Here is a 14,715-nt window from a genome sequence, read left to right on the forward strand (position 1 = left end):
TATACAGCATAATAATTTAATTTCATAATTGAGATGTTGTATGCAAATAAAACTACTTGCTAAGATAGTTTACAAGCAAATAGAATGTGTAATAGAAGGTGTTTTATTTAAAGATAAGTTTGGTTTCTGAGAGTATATGAGTACAAGGCAACAAGGCAATTCTGGTTCTCTCATTCATTTTTACAAGGCAGAATTAAAAAGAATAAAGCCACCTATGTTTGTACATTTGGAAGATGGATTTGATAACTAGAAATGAATGATTAGATTTGATAATTAGAAAAATTTAAAGAAAATTAGAACTTAAATGTAGGGAGAAAACAATTGTTTATAATCTGTACAAGGTCAGGTAGCAGATATAAGAATAGAAGATGAAGAAAGGCAAGCTTTTCTTCATGGATATGAAGAAAAGGGAACGGATTAAGGTTGTAGTTTGTTCCCATGTTTTTATTTTGCATGTTGAAGAAACAGTACAGCAATTGAAGGAACTATCCAAGGAGTAAAAATAAAGCTGTAAGAATCAAGGACGGCATTATTCTTTTGGTACAAACCAAAAAAACTTCAGGCTGAAAATAAATAAGAGTAAAACAAAGATAATAAAATGTGACAGATAAGAGATAAGTGGAAGGATTTTGTTATTTAGGGATTACAATTACAAAAGACAGTGATCTAAGAATTAAAAAAAAAAATGCTGAAAGTATTTGTGTGGAGTATATAATTTTACAATAGCGAAACATTGAAAAGAATACAATGAACAACAATGAAAAAGAACAGAGACAATTGAAATGTGGTGTACAGGATGTTATAAATTAGACGTTAACTTTAACACTAAATTATCCTAAACATTAGGATATTAAAAATAGGGTGGGTTGATGAAATCTGAAATGAAGAAGTCTTAAGGCAAATAGGAAAGAAATTTGCAGTAAATTCTTGTAAAGAGATGAACTAGATAAGAAGACTATATATTAAGACAACTATATTTAATTAATTTGGAGATGAGAGGATGGATAGAAGGTAAAAACTCTAGAGAAAAATGTTTGAAATAAAAAGATAGCTGAAGATATATATTGTAGTATTTATACTGAGGTTAAAAGAAAAATACAGAAAAGAAAGAAATGGAGGTTAGCATCAAACCAGCCAACTTATTGATGACACCTAAAAAATTAACCATTTAAAAAAATTTTTACACAAACTAATTAAAATTTCATTATTATTTATTTTAAATAATTTAAAATAAATAATAATGAAATTTTAAATTATGAATATTTTATAATATGAACTCTATCATGTTATTTATTATTTTTAAATAATAAAACAGATCAAATTTGTACTTGTGTCAATAATAAATTTGTTGGTTATTTACTGAGGTTTTTCTTTTACTATGACCACTTTAGATAATAACAGGGTTGGAATCATCTCTAGCAGTTACAGTAGTGGTTGGATATCTGAATTCTATTTTAACTTTTCACTCAATGAGAACAGAAATAATTTCTTTTTTCACCATCTTAACTTAAAATAAAGTTTGAGTTATTAATTTAAATAAATTATATAAATTAAACTAAGAATCCTAATTTAGTTTAGAAAATATAACAAAATGGAGTAAGCTTCAAGAATTAGTACAGGAGTTGTACAGAGAGCTGTTCCCGTAAGGGTTGACAATGCCCTTACAGGGCATTGTATAATGTAACAGATTCCAGATTGACAGATTAAATTAATTAAAACAAATACTAATAAAGTTGTTTAATAAAAACTATTCAGATGGTTTTATTGATTGATTCCCATATAGGCTTAAATTTATGAATAAATAATTGCATTAAATTATTACTAAAAAAGTAATTCTTTTCCCAAAATGGAAATGGAATTTTGTCAGGTGACAGTTGGTTGGTTACTTTATTGAATTTCTGAGACAACCAGTTTTTTTTATGTCTAATTTATCCCATAAGTTTAAAGATTATGTGTGAGAATACAATGTAGATTTTTGTAGGAAGACTTCCTCCTTTCTTTTAAGGAAATCTTCCTCCTTCCTTTTAAACTGGAAAGACTTTGGTCTACTCAGTTCAAAGTCTGTGCAGGATTTGAACCAGGGGCCTTATGAATGAAAAGATGATGAGCTATTATTCTGCTGTGGAGGTTACAAATAATTGTGAATAATTTTCAGTGTTTTGATTATTCTGAAAGAGTTCTTAGGTTCACACTGGTTTTGTGACAACATTTTCATGTAATGTGCTACTTTGTTTTATAACCTTTTCTTAATTATAATTCCATCAAATTTTCAGTATTTCTCTGCTCTGTTTAATATTACATTTATAGTGTTTCTGATATTTTCCTTTGATTTTTTTTTACTGCAAGCAGCCAAACTACATGAAATATTTATAAGAGACAGTTCTTAAAATTATATTCCTTTTATTGACTTAAAAGAAAAGGAGAAAATTAGAATGTTTTGAAGAAACAAAACAGCTATTGAAGTGACTATCAAAGACTGTAAGATTCACTGAAGGCATTATTCAACCTTCAGCTGAAACTGTTTTTTAAAAAATATGAACATATAGAAAAACTATTTAATTAAAAATTTTAAATTTGCAATCATTATTATTTCTTTTAAAATATTTCTTACTAAAAATCTTGTATATAATTAATACTGTTTATATATATATATTATATACATATATATATTTTTTTATGATGCTAATTAGGTATAAAATTTAAGATAGTAAATATTATATTATAAAATAGTATAATAAAAAGCATGTATAGTATTATAAATAATTTATATATAGTATAATAAATTTTGAAATCAATTTCTTATTGGTAAAAAGAATTTCTACCAATTCTTATTCTGGAAAAATAAATTAAAAAATGGATGGGATCGATGTATTTTGAGCAACTATAATAAATGTTAGAACCCACAAAGCCCTTCCTTACTCTTCCTTAGTTTGATATGCCCTTCAAACAACAATCCTACCATCTAGATTAAAAAATTTATGTCATGGTGAGTAAATTCTAAACACACGTGGAAATAAAATTAACTTTTTTTTCCATCCAAAATGTTATTTAATTGTGTAATGAAAAAATCTATTTAAGCAAATTAAAAAAAAATTAAAAACGATTTTCAGCTTCATAAAAAATAGGATTTAAAAAAAAATGGTTTTTACTGGTAAAATTAACAGTGCTAATATAAAACATAAAGGTTTTTATTTATTTTACTCAAAATTTCAACATAATTCTGGCATTGTAATATAATATATTATCGTTATGATTTTCTTACATTTTTATTAATGCAGCTTTTGTTACACTTTTGTCCTTAGCCTACTATCTGGAGGCCAATTTTCCGGTGAGTTTTTTAACTTCATAATAATTGAAATAAAGAGTCTAATACTTTAATTATTTGTAACTTAAGAGCTTTATCGCAAAGTTTTATGAAATGTTTTTGTACTTTAGTCACAAATATCTTAAAAAGCTAGTGTATCAATCTGGCCCTTTTAACATACACTGTTCTACATTACTCTACAGTAATCTGCTGATGTTACAGGCAACAGACCAATTCATCTAGATGTAGGTGAATTTTGCAATAGACAGCAGTGCAGTAGGATAAAGAAGGAAGTTAAAATTGTTTCGTATGTAACAAGCATTACATTACATAATTTTATTTAACTATAACATTTGAAATTATTATTTTAAAAAGGAAAAACTAACAATAAAAAAAATATAAGCAAAAATAAAATATAATATTCTAAAAAGTAAAATGTCCATCACATTAAAATTTGAAAATGTAAAATCTCTATTTTTTTATGCTAGAAAACATTGGTATAAATAGATACCAAGAGTCAGACCTCTATAGATTATAGATACAGTATCGATATAATGAAACTGGGAAGAAGGTTCTATTAGTGGTATTATTATTTTTTTTTTGTCTTCAATCATTTGACTGGTTTGATGCAGCTCTCCAAGATTCCCTATCTAGTGCTATTCGTTTCATTTCGGTATACCCCCTACATCCTACATCCCTAACAATTTGTTTTACATATTCCAAACATTGCCTGCCTACACAATTTTTTCCTTCTACCTGTCCCTCCAATATTAAAGCAACTATTCCAGGATGACTTAATATGTGGCCTATAAGTCTGTCCCTTCTTTTAGCTACATTTTTCCAAATGCCTCTTTCTTCATCTATTTGCCGCAACACCTCTTCATTTGTCACTTTATCCACCCATCTGATTTTTAACATTCTCCTACAGCACCACATTTTAAAAGTTTGTATTCTTTTCTTCTCAGGTACTCCGATTGTTCAAGTTTCACTTCTATATAAAGCGACACTCCAAACATATACTTTCAAAAATCTTTTCCTGACATTTAAATTACTTTTTGATGTAAACAAATTATATTTCTGACTGAAGGCTCGTTTCGCGTGTGCTATTCGGCATTTTATATCGCTCCTGTTTCGTCCATCTTTAGTAATTCTACTTCCCAAATAACAAAATTCCTCTCCCTCCATAATCTTTTCTCCTACTATTTTCACATTCAGTGATCCATCTTCGTTATTTCTACTACATTTCATTACTTTCATTTTGTTCTAGTTTATTTTCATGCGGTAGTTCTTGCATAGGACTTCATCCATGCCATTCATGTTTCTTCTAAATCCCTTTTATTCTCAGCTAGAATTACTATATCATCAGCAAATCTTGCATCTTTATCTTTTCACCTTGTACTGTTACTCCGAATCTAAATTGTCTTTAACATCATTAACTGCAAGTTCTATGTAAAGATTAAAAAGTAATGGGGAAACATCCTTGTTGGACTTCCTTTCTTATTATGGCTTCTTTTTTATGTTCTTCAATTATTACTGTTGCCATTTGGTTCCTGTAAATGTTAGCTATTGTTCTTCTGTCTCTATATTTGAACCTTAATTTTTTTAAAATGCTGAACATTTTATTCCAGTCTATGTTATCAAATGCCTTTTCTAGGTCTATAAATGCCAAGTATGTTGGTTTGTTTTTCTTTAATCTTCCTTCTACTATTAATCTGAGTGCTAAAATTGCTTCCCTTGTCCCTATACTTTTCCTGAAACTAAATTGGTCTTCTCCTAACACTTCTTCCACTCTCCTGTTAATTCTTCTGTACAGAATTCTAGTTAAGATTTTTTATGCATGACTAGTTAAACTAATTGTTCTGTATTCTTCACATTTATCTGTTCCTGCTTTCTTTGGTATCATGACTATAACACTTTTTTTAAAGTCTGACGAAACTTCTCCCTTTTCATAGATATTACGAATCAGTTTGTTTAATCTATCAATCGCTTTGTCACCTGCACTGCGCAGTAATTCTACAGGTACTCTGTCTATTCCAGGTGCCTTTCTACCATTCAAATCTTTTAATGCTCTCTTAAATTCAGATCTCAGTATTGTTTCTCCCATTTCATCCTCTTCAACTTCCTGTTCTTCCTCTATAACACCATTTTCTAATTCATTTCCTCCCTATAACTCTTCAATATATTCCACCCACCTATCGACTTTATCTTTTGTATTATAATTCGGTGTACCATCTTTGTTTAACACATTATTGGATTTTAATTTATGTACCCCAAACTTTCCTTAACTTTCATGTATGCTCCGTCTATTTTACCAATGTTCATTTCTAATTCCACTTCTGAACACTTTTCTTTAATCCACTCTTCTTTTGCTAGTTTGCATTTTCTGTTTATAGTATTTCTTAATTGTCGATAGTTCCTTTTACTTTCTTCATCACTGGCATTCTTATATTTTCTATGTTCATCCATCAGCTGCAATAGATCAGAAACCCAAGGTTTTCTACCAGTTCTCTTTGTTCTGCCTAAGTTCGCTTCTGCTAATTTAAGAATTTCCTTTTTAACATTCTCCCACTCTTCTTCTACATTTTCTACCTTATCTTTTTTACTCAGACCGCTTGTGATGTCCTCCTCAAAAATCTTCTTTACCTCCTCTTCCTCAAGCTTCTCTAAATTCCACTGATTCATCTGACACCTTTTCTTCAGGTTTTTAAACCCCAATCTATATTTCATTATCACTAAATTATGGTTGCTATCAATGTCTGCTCCAGGGTAAGTTTTGCAGTCAACAAGTTGATATCTAAATCTTTGCTTAACCATGATATAATCTATCTGATATCTTGCAGTATCGTCTGGCTTTTTCCAAGTGTATATTCTTCTATTATGATTTTTAAACTGGGTGCTGGGAATTACTAAATTATACTTCATGCAAAACTGTATAAGTCGTCCCCTCTTTCATTCCTTTTGCCCAGCCCGTATTCACTAACATTATTTCCTTCCTTGCCATTGCTGATGCTTACATTTCAATCTCCAACTATTATTAAATTTTCATCCCTTTTATATGTTTAATTGCTTCATCAATTTCTTTGTATACACACTCTACCTCATCATCAACATGGCTGCTTTTAGGCATATAGACGTTAACAATCGTTGTTTAGGTTTTGATTTTATCCTTATTACAATGATTCTATCGCTATGCATTTTGAAATACTCTACTCTCATTCCTAGCTTCTTGTTCATTACAAAACCTATTCCTGCCTGCCTATTATTTGAAGCTCAGTTAATTATTCTAAAATCACCTGACCAAAAGTCGGTTTCCTCTTCCCACCGAACCTCACTAATTCCTACTACATCTGCATTTAACCTATCCATTTCCCTCTTTAAATTTTCTAACCTACCAACCTTTTTTAAACTTCTAAGATTCCATGCTTTGACTCGTAGAATGCTATTTTTTAATTTTCTGGTGACCCCTTCCTTAGCAGTCCCCACTCGGAGATCCGAATTGTATCGGTATTGTTATAACTCTTTCAGTGTTCTTAATGTATATTTGTGTAGTGAATTTTATTAAATTTATCCTTAAACCTTATTAATTATAATTATAATTAAATCTTGTTAATCATACATCCTTAGTATCCTGTAGTTGATTGTTTTTGGCCTCCCTTGTGGGGAATACAGTTAATTTGGAGGATAAATTTTGTTAAATAAAAATGATGGGTAAAGATTTAACTAGGTTAAAGTTGGAAAATTCGAAGCTTAGAAGGCATTTTACAATTGATTATGATAATTATAAGATTTATTTAAACCAGAACCAGAATCTGAAAGTGAAATAAATCTACTATATCAAAAATTCAGAGATAAAGCTGAAAGATTATTCAAATTAGAGAGGCAAGTTAATGAGTTGTTATTTTTATTAGTAAGTGATGAAAATGAATTGGCTAAAGAGTATAATACAGCTGAGAGTTACCATGAAAAGTGGCTGTGTGTATGTGGTAAGAATTGTTTCACTAGAAGGATCAGCACGTTCTGAAGTAAGTTCATCTAAATCGCTGCGGATAAAAGAACTTATAAATTAACTAAAAAGAAATAGAAAAGTTTGATGGGTATATAGAGAATTGGATTTCTTTCTGCATACAATTTCATAAAATTTATGAAGATGGTGATAAAGTAGACAAATTTTAATATTTAAGACAAGGCAATTTGGCAGCAAATTATCCAAAAGTAATTGTTCGATTTAAGGCTGGATTTGGTTGGGATGGCCTACTAATTTTTTTATGTGATAGAGAACTCTTAGAATTAGTTCTGACAAGAGTGTCAGACAATAAAGTAATACCATTAAAATGTTTTTATGATAAATTGGCCATACAAATAAGGGCACTGGAGTCTCTAAATGTTACTTTGGAAAAATATACATGCATACAATTTCCCTTAGTAGAGTCTGCTCTTTCAGAGAGTGTGTTAAAGGAATGGGAAAGAACAAGAATATTATTAGAAGATAATGAAATGGATTATAATTTAATGCTAAAACATTTATTGACATTTTTACAACAAGAATTAGAAATGAATAATGCATGAAACTAGTCAAAAATATGTTTGTAACTAAAGCTAATGAAGAAATAAGTGTTAAAGAATATAAGGAAAAGAAATCTGATATTGAAGAAAAAATTGCTACTGCACAGGGTTAGTTAATATGAAAAAATCAGTAAAAACACCTGTATATTTTTGTGAAGGTTTACATCATAGAGCTGATTGTTTTAAGATCCAAGATAAGAATTTAGAGGAAATGCAATCTGTAGTAAAAGAAAATGGTGGTTGTTTTCCCTGTTTAAAGAAAGTACATAGTTATACTTGTCAAACAATTTTAAGTTGCATAATATGTAAAGTGAAAAGTGAAATGTGTACTGCTTGTGTGTCCAGAGAGAAAGATCAATAAAGATGAGAAAAATTATTTAAGTTTACTTAATGCAGATTTTAGTTTGTTATTAATGCAAACACACTCATAGTTAACATAAGAGGGAATGTGGATGATACTGCAAGAGCCTTGATAGATAAGGGTTTGCAACTTTCGTACATGAGTACCTAACATTACCTGTACATTAATAAAAGATTAATAAACAAAGTGAAACACGAACCTTTACATCAAAAACAGATAGTATATGCTCAATTTGGAGAAGTCCGAACAAACCAAAAGAACATCTATGTTATAAGCCTAGAACTGGTAGTTTAGATGATAGTTATTTATACAATTTTGAAACGTAAGATTCAGATGCTATTTGCCAAGTGGTACCTAATTGTGGCATTTTTGCAAATGTCACTGCAGAATAAGGACTGTGATTTTCTATGATTATTGTGGATTGGAATTAGGAAGTTTTAGACATAGGTGGGTAGTGTTTCATTTGAACTTAAAGCAGTGGTAAATTATCATCTGGACAGCCGATAAAGGTCTTGGAGCAGAACCACAGTCTTATTCATTGGACACTGTTGAAAATTTATGTAATAGTTTTTATGCTGACAACTGTGTCAGTAGTTTATCTAGCAGACGGAAGCTTAACAGTTCCAGAGAGACAGTATACCAAATCTTTGAAGCTGGTAAATTTGAATTAAGACAATGAGAGTACATAGGAAGTGTATCTCCATCCACTATAGTTTAGTTATTGAGAATACTCTGCGATAAACAAAAGAACATTCTACAAATCAAACTGGTATTAAGCTGTAATGAAGAGTCCAGTTTTTGAAATTAGTACAGACAAAAATTACTTTACTTAGATCAACGAGTATACAAACCTTTAGGATTCTCTGGGCCTGTTGCTATGATACCTAAGTAGTTATTATAATGTTCTTGGAATCTGAAAGGTGACTGGGATTCTGAACCGCCAGGAGAAATCCAAAATCCATTTTGAGTATAATTAAAAGGAATCAATATTTTAAGTGAGATTGTAATTCTACGTTGGATTAATGGAGAGGGGAGTGCCAAGTCAGTGCATATATTTTGCAATGCCAGTTGTGACACTTATGCTACTGCTATTTTTATTCAATGCGAGTGTGAGTGTTCCCAGGGCATTCAAATTCACTAATCAAGAAGATCTAATGTAGTGCCCATAAAGAAGACAAACAATTCCCAGATTGGAATTGTTAATTGCCACAGTTAGTTTTAGGTTGTCTTCAACTATTTTAGAATAATCAGTAACGGTTGAAACATATTATTAGATCAATTCCAGTATGATACTCACCTGGGTAAAAAATGGTGGACTTTGGGGAGTATTTTCTAGTTCTAGAGTACAAGAAATTAGAAGGTGGTAGGTCAAATTGGAATTATTTATCCAGACATGTAAACTTGGTGGATCTTCCAAACTGAGGTCACACTCTGCAATAATTTCTACTTTCCAGATTGTAGGAGGGTCCTCAATGGATGAAAACTACTATTAGATCATGGTCTAAGTCTCTCCAGTTTCCTATAATAAAGAAGAAATCAATAAGGAGAAAAGGAAAATGTCAGTAACTGTGATGTTGATGTTAATGATACAGATTTGTATTGTCAATACTTATCTTCTTATACAAAAATAGTAAGAATGATAACATGGATTCAAAGATTTCTGAATAATACTCATCTTCCAAACCACCTTTCAGGTGAATTAACTGAAGAAGTTGATGAAGCAGAATCTGTAATGCTGGTACTGGTACAAAGGTAAAAAGAATAAATTGAAACTGCAATTAATTCAAGATTATCATGGTTTGGCAAGAGTTAGAGTACACATCGTGAATAGAGAAGGTACAAATGATTTTAAATTTCCTGTTTTGCTGCCATTCAATTATCCTGTAATTTTGAAATTAATTGAAGAGTTTGACAGGGAGAATAGTCATGCCAGAGGACAGATTCTTGTTTGTTTGTTACAAGGACATTATTGGATACTGAAGTGTAGGAAAACAGTAAGATAAGTCATAATTAAGTGGATATTGTCTTCTTTTCAGGAATCCAAAGCTTTAGATTCTATGCTTGCTGTAATGCCACCTGATTGTATCAGAGATGCCACTGCTTTTGAAGTTCTGGGTATTGACATTGCAGGCTCATTAATTTTAAAAGAAGGTGAAAAGGCTTGGATATGCTCTACACATGCACTGTGTATTGCACTGTACACCTCGAGCTTGTGACATTATTAACTACTGAATCTTTTCTTCAAGATTAGAGAAGATTCATCACTTGATAAGGAAGACCGGTCTGTAATTTGTACGGACAAAGAGCTTAATTTCAGAGCAGCAAGTAATGTTATTGATATACTGAATTAGACCAACATAGAAAAATATAGAACATCACAAAGAATCAAATGCATTTTTAATTCGCCAACAGCTGCCTAGTGGGGTCGATGGTTGGAATGAATAGTTGGACTGCTGAAATGTTCACACTGCTGTTTTAGGAAAAACATTGTTGGGATATGAAGTGCTGTCACTGTATTATATGATTGCAAAGTGTTGGTGAATAGCCAACCATTGACGTATGTGTCACATTAACCAGAAGACTTGCAGCCATTAATGCATGCTATGTTCCTTTAAGATATATATCATAGTGGAAATCCTGATTGTGATATAATAGATTCTAAAAAATTAAATAAAAAATTGACAATTGCCAAAGAATAAGAGAAGACTTGAGAAAACAATTTAGATTGGAGTACCTTCTTTTGCTCAAAGGTGAAAGTTGCACAACAGGCCAACAATCATTTGGAATAGAAGATGGTGTGCTTATTGAAGGAGAAGGCAAGAGGTTGTTGAACTGACCATTAGCGAAAATTATAGAACTAGTTCCTGGTAAAGATGGCAAAATTTGTTTGGTTTGATTGACAGTGTCAGGACAACTACTGTGCTCAGTTCAAAGAATTTACCAACTTAAAGTAACTTCGGTTGCAGAAGATATTCCAGAAGACACCAATGAACATTTTTATTAACAGTCAACTATTGAAAAGTGGACAACAAACCAGTATTCCAAGAAGATTGATTCTTATTACTTATTTGATTGAACATTGCTTTGTTAATTTGAAGTTTTAATTAATTTTAGTTATTTTGATTTAGTAAATTAATTACTTTTTTTGGGACAACTGTAAAAATAAATTTTAAATGAAGATGAGGTCTTTGTTAAATTGAATTACTTCACAATCCAAGGTTGGGTGTGTGTCAGACCTCTCTATTGATTATAGATACAATATTGATGAAATATAAGTGGAATTGGTTCTTTTAGTGGTATTGTTATTAATCTCTAAATGTGCTTAATATATATTTGTGGAGTGATCTTTATTTTTAACAAATTTATAGTTAAAACATATGTTAAATCTTGTTAATCATATATCCTCAGTGTCCCATAGGCGACACAAATTATTATTAGGATATATCTATCTATCATTGAGTTATAAAGTTCTATTTAAAAAATGATAATTTTCACTAATATCATTTTATTTAAATTATTTGATGCTTTTTCACTAGTGTCATTATCCTTTAAATATGCCTGTCAGACTTCTGAGTTATATTTTTCAACAATAAATTCTGTTTTTGGGCATATACTATTTATTTGAATAACTATTCTATTTAATATTATTAATAACTATTAGGAAATTATATCCATTTTTGTAATATTTTATTTCAAGCAAGTAAACTGTTGCAAGTAAACATTAAATTTACATATATTTTACTGAACTTAAATTGTGACAGTGATGAATAATGGCTAATGATCATGAAAAATGGGTAGGAAGCTTCATTGTAGGAGGTATGCAATGAAGTACAGAAAAGCAATTTTGTGAAAGTTAGATAACATACACTAAAACAAGGGAATTTTTTCTTGAAAAGAGAAATATATTAATGAAAGAAATGTGAGTTGAAAATTACTGTTAAAAATATACCAAGAGCTGGTAGTTGGCAAGAATCCATTGATTTAATCAGACATGTAAACTGATGATGTATTGAAAGAAAAGGAATTGATATTTATTTAAGAGAATTATTGCTATAATCAGAATTTGGCTGAGTTCTGAAATGTTTATTCAAGAATAAGGAAGTAGGGGAAGATGAATGACATACCATGAGAGTTACTATGCTGTTTAAGGAAATCAGGATTGAATAGGCTTTATACTAGTATATATATATATATATATATATATATATATATATATATATATATATATTATATTATATACAGTAACTGTGCAATATATTAAGAATATACATACCATACAGTATGTTAAAGCACGTATTACAGGTGCATTGAATGCTGCCAGGTGTGAGAAACGAACATTAGCTGTGTCTATTATAATATGAAGACTAGTAAAATCAATTCCATCTCTAAGACAAAGATCTAATACCATTACACATCGTTTGAATAATGATTCAAGGTCTAATGAATCTCTTTCTGAACTAAGTGGTTTAAAAATAACTACTTTACTTCCATCTGGTTTTGTTCCTGGAAGAAATGTTACAATCCTGTAAAAAGAAAAAACTGAAATTATACTGGAATTCTTATATTATTAAAATAACATGTTCAGGATAATCTGACTACAAATCTACTGTAATGTGTGTCAAATATAGGAATTATTTTAGAATTGTGATATAAAATGGTTACCACTCTGTATTAAGACGTATCAAAGGACAATTGTTAAAGGTACTGAGGATTTTTTGTTTTCTACGATTCTCTAATTAGTTAGCAGTTGATTATTTTTTCATTTTAATATAAGTTTATTTTGTAATGATTTTTTGAGTATCAAGCTGCACAAATTTAGTGATTCTACAAAATGACATATTAACTACATTGTAAAATCACACAATGAATTAATAAAAACACATTATCTTGGTAAAAAGTGACTTTACAATGAAATTTCAAGCAAAAATAAAACAATTAACACAGCAAAAAATATATAATTAATAATAAAAAAAGCTACTTGAAACAAATAAACCATGATATCAATAATAAAAGTACAAAATCTACTAACAAAATCAGCTACCAGACTTTGTCATTATCTAAATTACATCTATTGAAACACAAACTAGCTAGATACATAACAGAATCATTTAATCACAGTTAATATTAGAGAACAGCCCATACATAAAGAGAAAAACACTTATAAACAGAATCAAAGGTGATGTATTTTCATGATAGTTTAAAAATAGATATGTACTAACCAATGGAAATTAACGAACAGTGGATGAACCTTATGTTGACATAATAATCCTTCACAGAACACTAAACAATCTTAAACATTTCTCACACTCATCAATAAACAATTTTGCAACACATTTTGATATAGAATATACACAAGTTATTCGACTTCTGTAGCTCACATCCAAAGTAGAAAATAAGTAATGATGAAAACACATAGAAAAATTACTTTAACTAACACTTAGCCACAATACATTTTATCAACCCACATAATATGCAGTTTTTGTACACATTATATTTGATATTATTCAGTGCTTTAGGTTATAAGTACTAAGAAGAACTCAAAACAATAACATGTTTACTAATATTAGCGGCTATATATTTATACTCATAGGATATTAGTTGAAATACAAACCAGGCTACAAATATACTTAGTGATATAAATACATAACAATTATATACATCAACAATCCAATATTTATATAAAATTGTGTTATTTTCAGGAAAGAAAGTTGTTGCATTGTTTTTATAGTAACAAACAAAATGTGCAAAATTATATTAAAAGCTAACAAAGTACACATTCATTAACCCAAGCCAGGAGTATACAAATTAAATTGTGATTACAATATTAAATATAACATGAAACATACATGCAGTCATGCATATTTAACTACATTGATTTGTTTTGAATATTCTTTTCTTATGTATTTCATATTGATCAGATAAAGGTTCGCTATAGTTCATATAGGTGTATAATAACTGTATGCTTATATAATCTACAACATGTATTTACAAACAATGTTTAACACAGCCCCAAAAAAATAAATTTCTGTGAAGTTATTTCTGGTGACCACAGAGACTAAGGAATGAACATTTTTCAGTTCTCTTAAAATCCAACAGTTTATAAATGTTTTGTGTAGAAAACAACACCAGGAATAATTAAAAAGTGTTAAAACCAGCTGGAAAATAATTAGGTTGCCTCTCTTATGGGAAGGAAACACATTAGTTAATAAATAAATACATTTAGGAATATGATCATTACATATTTTCAAGGAAGGTAGAACATCATACTTATGTGAAAAGTATACAAAGAAAGTGTGATTATGTTTTTATGTTTCCACTTTCTACAGTATCTAATTCATATTTTTCAAGGTTCTGAAGTCAAGAGGTAATTTCTCCATGAAATTTGGTTTTAGTATTTATATAACGCTGTTTCATGGATTTCCACAAAATTACTGGTTTTATTTTTATTTTTTTTTGTATATTTATGACTGTCCAAATCTCTTTGGAA

The 14,715-nt window shown here is 29.6% G+C and overlaps 1 protein-coding gene across 1 annotated transcript in view; it reads right to left on the reverse strand.

Annotated features, from left to right (window-relative positions):
• LOC142318263 (retinol-binding protein pinta-like) overlaps window positions 1–14,715 on the reverse strand; it is a 131,798-nt gene that overhangs the window by 38,420 nt on the left and 78,663 nt on the right. Inside the window, exon 4 of the mRNA XM_075354829.1 lies at window positions 12,502–12,751. Within this exon, the coding sequence (XP_075210944.1) occupies window positions 12,502–12,751 (250 nt within the window). The remainder of the gene's footprint in view (window positions 1–12,501; window positions 12,752–14,715) is intronic.

Source organism: Lycorma delicatula, chromosome 1 (genome assembly GCF_047948215.1).
Source record: "Lycorma delicatula isolate Av1 chromosome 1, ASM4794821v1, whole genome shotgun sequence".
Classification (NCBI taxonomy): domain Eukaryota; kingdom Metazoa; phylum Arthropoda; class Insecta; order Hemiptera; family Fulgoridae; genus Lycorma; species Lycorma delicatula.